Source organism: Ammospiza caudacuta, chromosome 7 (assembly GCF_027887145.1).
Source record: "Ammospiza caudacuta isolate bAmmCau1 chromosome 7, bAmmCau1.pri, whole genome shotgun sequence".
In the NCBI taxonomy this organism is placed as follows: domain Eukaryota; kingdom Metazoa; phylum Chordata; class Aves; order Passeriformes; family Passerellidae; genus Ammospiza; species Ammospiza caudacuta.
Window position 1 is genome coordinate 3,246,685 of NC_080599.1, and position 6,915 is coordinate 3,253,599.

At 55.2% G+C, this 6,915-nt stretch overlaps 1 protein-coding gene across 1 annotated transcript; it reads left to right on the forward strand.

Annotated features, from left to right (window-relative positions):
- The first annotated feature begins 2,828 nt into the window (after positions 1–2,828).
- Positions 2,829–3,767, forward strand: LOC131560177 (olfactory receptor 14A16-like). Its single transcript, XM_058808842.1, has one exon. The coding sequence runs from the start codon at positions 2,835–2,837 to the stop codon at positions 3,765–3,767; it is 933 nt and encodes a 310-aa protein (XP_058664825.1). The 5' UTR covers positions 2,829–2,834.
- The last annotated feature ends 3,148 nt before the right edge of the window (positions 3,768–6,915 follow it).

The following is a 6,915-nucleotide window of genomic DNA, read 5'->3' on the forward strand; positions in this document are numbered from 1 at the left end:
GTCTGGGTCATCCCTAGGCTTTGTGTGGGCAGGCAGGGGCAGGCAGGAGGCAGAGCTGTCAGCAAAGGAAGGGGCCAGCCAGGTGGGGTAGCCGGGGAATGCCGACAGCCTGCAGGGACAGAGGCGCAGGGCAGGGACACCGTGGGACAGCCTGGGCTGCACAGGGCACAGGGATGGGCAGCAGCTGCCAGACAGCCCTGCCAGAGCCAACTTGGGCAGTACTTTGGCCATGGCTGCTGGCCCTGGGCATGAGGCCACGAGGGGACAAGTGACCCTTGCAGGGCTGGGGCCTCATTGCCTCCTTGTCCCTGCTCAGCAGCCTGGCAGGGGCCGCCCCATGCTCCTGCCCCTGGAATTGCACATCCCTACATGCCAGTGCCCATCCCGGGAAGAGCCCTGAGCAAGGAGGGAGGGACAGGATCTGCCTGGCCAGGGGCTGGGGCTCAGGCCTTTGCCCTTTTGCATTCCTCAAACACATCCAGGTTTTCTCAGCACCAGAGACACCTTTGCCTTCTTTGTCCCCAGCTGTCATCACTGCCTCCAGTGTTCTGCTGTCCCTGGAACCTGGGGACACTTTCCCACTGGTGTCCCCTCTGTGTGACCTATTAAAACTTCAGAAAACTTCAGACTTTCAATTTAAGTTTGAGTTCTTGAGAAGTTTTTTGAACACTCTCTCAGGGACTGAGTTTGATGTAAACAACACCAAAGCCCCAGATGCTCATTAATGTCCTTGTGCTCTGTCTGTGCTGCTGAGTTGGACTGGGCTCCTGGCACAGAAGCAGCTCCTGGCAAACCAAGAAGACCTTCAAAAAGAAATTTCTCCTGAGGAGCAGCTCCTCTCCCAGCCCAACAGGGCTGGGGCACTACCTGCAGCCACCCTGGGCACAGCAGAGAGGCACAGAGAGCTTCAATCAGTCAGGGCTGGGAAGTGCTGAGAAGTGCCTGGGGCAGAATCACTGCCAGCCCTTGGCACAGGAACCTCTGGCTGCAAGACAATGCAGCTGCAGCTCCTGGAGTGATCTCCTGCAGCTGGAACATCCCAATGCCTACAGACTCTGTGAGTAAAACTCTGAATATTTCTGGTGCAGGGGAGGTGAAATGCTCATGAAGCTTTGACATGCTGAGGAATGCTGGTCAGTCATAAAATATTTCCAATACAAGGATTTCCTTAAAAATTAGGGCATTTCCAAAGACTTCGGATTCCTAATATTGGAGAATGGCAGGGAGTGGGGGCATTAATATTAAAGATTGATTATGAATTATTAATTACAAAATTTTAAAAGTTCCTGAGAGATTGGAACTGTTATTTTTGTGTTCTGTAGATTCACAGGAGATCCCTAATGTTCTTTCAGCCACTCTGCCCATGAACAGCACCAGCATCCCCTTTGCTGAACCTATCAGGCTCAGTCTGGGCTGTCTTTTGTCCCATCTGCAAACAGAACCTGCCCCCAGCCAGTGCCCTGCAAACAGGCAGGGTTCTGTCAGTCCAAGGAGAGGGCACAGAGATTTGGGGTCTGTGAGTGCTGGCAGGGAGAGAGCAGGCACAGGGAAACACCTGAAGGAGGAAAATCTCCAGGAAGCAGAGAGAAGATCAGGCAATGAGAGAAAACAAAACCCAGCAATGCAGTGGCAGGGAGAGTTTAGAGATGTGCACAGGATCCCCTCCAGTGCAGCTCCTCCCTCTGAACAAGCCCCCTCCCTCCTGTGCCCCAGCCAAGCCTCTGCTCTCAGGGCCGGGGCTCCAAGGTGTGCAGCCCCTCCTGTGCAGGCAGAGCTGCAGCAGAGCCGTGGGGCAGCTCTGCAGCCCTGGGTGCAGTTCCCTCTGCAGAGCACAGGGCTGGGAGCAGCTGCCCGGCCCTGGGGGCTCTGGAGGGGGCACAGCTGGCTCAGGGTGACGCTGTCCCCAGTGCCCGGCTCTGGGCAATGCTGTCAGTGCATCCAGGGAAGGAGCTGCATCTCCCTTCATCCAATGCCATCATAGGGACACCTGGAATCTCCCTGAGATTTCCGTCCAAACTTTGAGCTTCCCTCCAGGATACAAACCTTTCTGTAGCATCTCTGTGTTATCTAAAAGCCCCACAGTGAGACACAGAAGGTGTATGATGAGAAAATGCTGTTGGGTTGGTGAAATGAGCTCTGTCTGTCCCTGGGTACAAATGTGGGGCTGAGACCTTGAGAAGGGGATGGGCATTTGGTGGACTGTGGGGATCCATCTGCTCTCAGCAATGTCAGGATGGTTTTTAAGGGAAACATGGGAGGGTGATCATCCTCTGTCTGGGAAAGGTGAAAGCCCAGAGAATCCTGGAACAGGACAGGGTGACAGACGTCCTCCCCTTCTTCTCCACTCACCACCTTGTCTCAGAGAACTCACTGTTCTCCCTGAGGGCAGCAGAAATGCAGAGGGTTTCTGACATCCAAAAATAATCAGCAGGGGAGATGAAGAAAAGCTGTAAATAACACTAGTATGTTTAAACAGACTTTACCATTCCTGTTCTCTGGCAGTGAGAGGGCAGATGCTGACAGGGCTGTCTGTGTTAACAGAGATTCAAAGAAGAACACGAGGACAGGTCCCTGTGCCTCTCCTATGTCTGCACAGCAAGGCTGAACTATAAAAACCTCTGTGTGTACCTGCCATGAACCTGAAGTCCCAGTCAAGCACCAGCCAGGGCTCCAAACTTGCAGCTGAAGAAAAATCTTCTGGAAATTGAAAAGGGTGTCAGAGTGTTACAGGAGAAGGGTCTATGGAAAAAGGCTTTGATTTTGCTGGAAGGAGTTTCTCCCAACCGGTCACTGACTTTTCTCCATGAACAGCTCCCAATGGCCAGAGAAATCAAATGTCCAACAGCAGCTCCATCAGGCACTTCCTCCTGCTGGCATTGGCAGACACACGGCAGCTGCAGCTCCTGCACTTCTGCCTCTTGCTGGGCATCTCCCTGGCTGCCCTCCTGGGCAACGGCCTCATCATCAGCGCCATAGCCTGCGGCCACCACCTGCACACGCCCATGTTCTTCTTCCTGCTCAACCTGGCCCTCAGCGACCTGGGCATGATCTGCACCACTGTCCCCAAAGCCATGCACAATTCCCTCTGGGACACCAGGACCATCTCCTACAAAGGATGTGCTGCACAGCTCTTTTTTTGTGTGTTTTTCATGTCATTAGAGGTTTCCCTACTGACCATCATGTGCTACGACCGCTACGTGTCCATCTGCAAACCCCTGCACTACGGGACCCTCCTGGGCAGCAGAGCTTGTGCCCACATGGCAGCAGCTGCCTGGGCCAGTGCCTTTCTCTATTCACTGCTGCACACAGCCAATACATTTTCCCTGCCCCTGTGCCATGGCAATGCCCTGGACCAGTTCTTTTGTGAAATCCCTCAGATTCTCAAGCTCTCCTGCTCCAATTCCTACCTCAGGGAACTTGGGCTTCTTGCTGTAAGTGTCTTTGTAGCCTCAAGCTGCTTTGTGTTCATTGTTTTCTCCTATGTGCAGATCTTCAGGGCTGTGCTGAGGATCCCCTCTGAGCAGGGACAGCACAAAGCCTTTTCCACCTGCCTCCCTCACCTGGCTGTTCTCTCCCTGTTTCTCAGCACTAGCTTTTTTGCCTACCTGAAGCCCTCCTCCATCTCCTCCCCATCCCTGGATCTGGCCCTGTCAGTTCTTTACTCAGTGGTGCCTCCAGCCCTGAACCCCCTCATCTACAGCTTGAGAAACCAAGAGCTCAAGGCTGCAGTGTGGAGATTGGTGACTGGACAATATCAGAAACATTAAACTGCTGGCCAATTTCTGCAAATCACTTGAAATCAATGTAATCTTTCATTGTTCTTGTTGGGTATGGTGGTTGGTTTATTATTCTCATTATTTTTATTTTTTTTTTTAGTATTGTCCAAATGAAATGCTACTGGTTTTGCCATTTCTCATTTAATTTCTCTCCACCTTTGCTGTGGCTCCAGACTGTGTCAATGAGGAGCTGTGCTCTCAGTGGCTCTAAAGGAGCTAAAGGATCTCCAAGCAAAGTTTTAACCAGAGTTCCCCCTCTTGTTGCCTTTTCTGGAGCTGCAGCAGCAATGTCTGTGTGCAGAGCTGGGGGCAGATCAGTGCTGGCCCAGCAGCTGTGCCCAGCAGCAGCAGCACTTGGTGTTGCCAGTGCTGCTGCCGTGGCCCTGCCCCGCTGCCCTGGTGGCCCTGGTGTTGCTGCAGGTCCTGAGTGCTCTCAGGGCCGGGCTCAGCCCTGGGGGTGGCAGTGCCGGGGCTGAAGCAGGGACAGGCCATGGGCACTGCTGGGGCAGCGCTGACGCCTCAGCCCAGGGCCTGGGGGCTCCAGGCTCCTTGCCCAGGCTCTCTCAAGAGCACACTCAGGCCAATGCTCAGTACAGAAAACCCCCGTGAGCAGCCCCAGGCTGGCCGTGGGCATGCTGGGGGCAAACAGCATGGCTGGGGCTCTGCAAGGGCCCTGGGGCAGACGGGAAGGAACAGCAGAGCAGGGGCTGATCCATCCCCAGTGCGCTGGAGAGCCCAGGGCAGTGTCCCAGAGCAGCCTCATGGAGCTGCCAACAACATCCCCCCTCTTCAGCCCTGGCCTCTCTCCAGCTCACATAGGGGCCCCATCCTTGCAGGCACAGACACAGCAGCACTGGCTCAGCAGCCCCTGTTTGCATTGCACACAGCAGGGGGAGCACCCCCATGCTGTTGGTGTGGGGACATGAACCTGAGGGAGCACAAATGCCATCAGCCCCTGGGGCCAGCAAGGGCTGGGGGACACCAGGGAAACCACTCAGCTTTGTCCTGGCCTCTGCAGTCAGCCAGAAAGTTTGTTCCCATCAGCTGGGAGTTTCCTGTCCCACTGCAGATGCTGTTTCTCAGAGCCAGGGCTTCCTGGCAGCCACCCCCAAACTGCCCCGAGCATTTCCCTGCCTTCACCTTTGCTTTCCTTCCTCTTTGCTGATCCAGATTTCTTCCAATTGCCCATTGCTGTTCCCTCCCCTGCAAACAGCCTATCCCTGTTTTCCCTTTCCTCTTTGGCCCCACTCTCCATTGCAGTTCCTGACTTGCCCCCATGGGAACATCCCTTTTGGAGCAGGATCATACTACAAGTGCTGCAGGAATTGTCTGCAGGCTCCTGCAGTTCCTCCTGCTGCTCCCTTGCCAGAGGCACCCCAGGCCAGGGGGGCACATCTGAGCTGCTGTGTCTGGCTCTGGGGCTCCCTGTTCTGGGCAGTGAGGAGGAGCTGCAGAGGCTCTGCAGGACTGACAGGATGGGCTTTGGGGCTGGCAGGAGAAGCTGAGGGACCTCGGCTGCTCGAGCTTCTGAAGAGGAGGCCCAGGGCTCATCCTGCAACTTCTCCAAGGGTGTTTGCAGAGGATCCCAGAATCAGCAAGGTTGGAAAAGATCTTGGAGATCATCAATCCAATCTTTCCCCTGCCTTGTGTCCTCTGAGCCTCCTCTTCTCCAGGAAAGACAACCTCAGCTCCCTCAGCTGTGCTCCAGACCCCTCCCAGCATTGTGTCCCTTCTGTGGACACGCTCCAGCCCCTCCATGTCCATCCTAAATTGGGGGCCCCAGAACTGCAGACAGCACTCAAGGTGCTCCCAAGCAGTGCTGAGCACAGGGGAACAATCCCTGTCCTGCTCCTGCTGGCCGCACCATTCCTGATCCAGGCCAGGAGCCATTGGCCTTCTTGCCCACCTGGGCACACTGCTGCCTCATGTCCAGCCTGCTGTCCATCAATCCCTACAGTTCCCCCTCTGTCCAGCCACTCTGTCCCCAGCCTGTAGTGCTGCAGGGATTATTGTGGCCAAAGTGCAGGTCCCGGCACTTGGACTTGTTAAACCTCACCTTGTTGGGTTTGGCCCCTGCCTCCATCCTTTCCAGGAGCCCTGCTCCCAGCATGAGCCCAGTTGTTGCCCCTGTGTGCTTCCAGTTTACTTATCACTCCCAGGATGATCCTGCTCACTTCCCCTCACTCCTGGCAGGATCCCTCTTCTTCCCAGTATGAGCCCAGTTATTCCCAGCCATTCCTCATTATGATGCAATTTGTACCCAACACGGTCCCATTTGCTCCCAGTTGCTCTCACTTTCATCCAGTGTGTTCCCCATTCTCCCAGTTGGCCCTAGTATAGTCCCAGAAACTCCCAGTATGTTCCCAGTCTCTCCCAGCAGGGCCCCACTCACTCACACTTGCCCCCAGTTCCCCCAGTATGATCCCAGTCACCCCCAGCACATTCCCAGTGGCTCCCAGTGTTGTCCCAGTCACCACCTGTATAGTCTCAGGCACTCCCAGCACATTCCCAGTTGCCCTGAACATTCTCGTAGTCATTGCCAGGCACTCCCAGTTACCTCAGCGTGGTTCAGCTGCCCCCAGTTTCATCCCAGTCACTGCCAGGATATTCCAGTCGTCACCAGCATGCATCCTGTCATTCCCAGTTTTTCCCAGTTCCTTCCAGTGTGTGCGCAGGCAGCTCCCAGCATGGGCCTGGTAGCTCCCAGTAACCCCAGTCAGGGTCTATTGAAACCCACTATAATCCCAGTGTGATCCCAGTCACTCCCAGTATGATGCCAGTGGCCCCCAGTGTGATCCCAGTTGCTCCCTGTCAATGCCAGCAGGACCCCAGTAGCCTCCAGTGTGATCCTCGTGACTCCCAGTCTCTCCCAGTATATCCCAGTCACACCCAGCATGCTCCCAGTCACTGCCACTTCCTCCCAGTGGCTTTCAGCATTATTCCAGTTGCTCCCAGCCCCTCCCAGTCAATCCCAGTATGATTCCAGTCACCCTCATTGTGATCCCAGTCTCAGCCAACATGGACCCAGCTGCTTCCACTGTGATCCCAGTATGATCCCAGCTGCTGCCAGAATAGTCCCAGTTGTTCCCAGTTCCTCCCAGTATGATCCCAGTTGTCCCTCGAATAGTCCCAGTGCCTC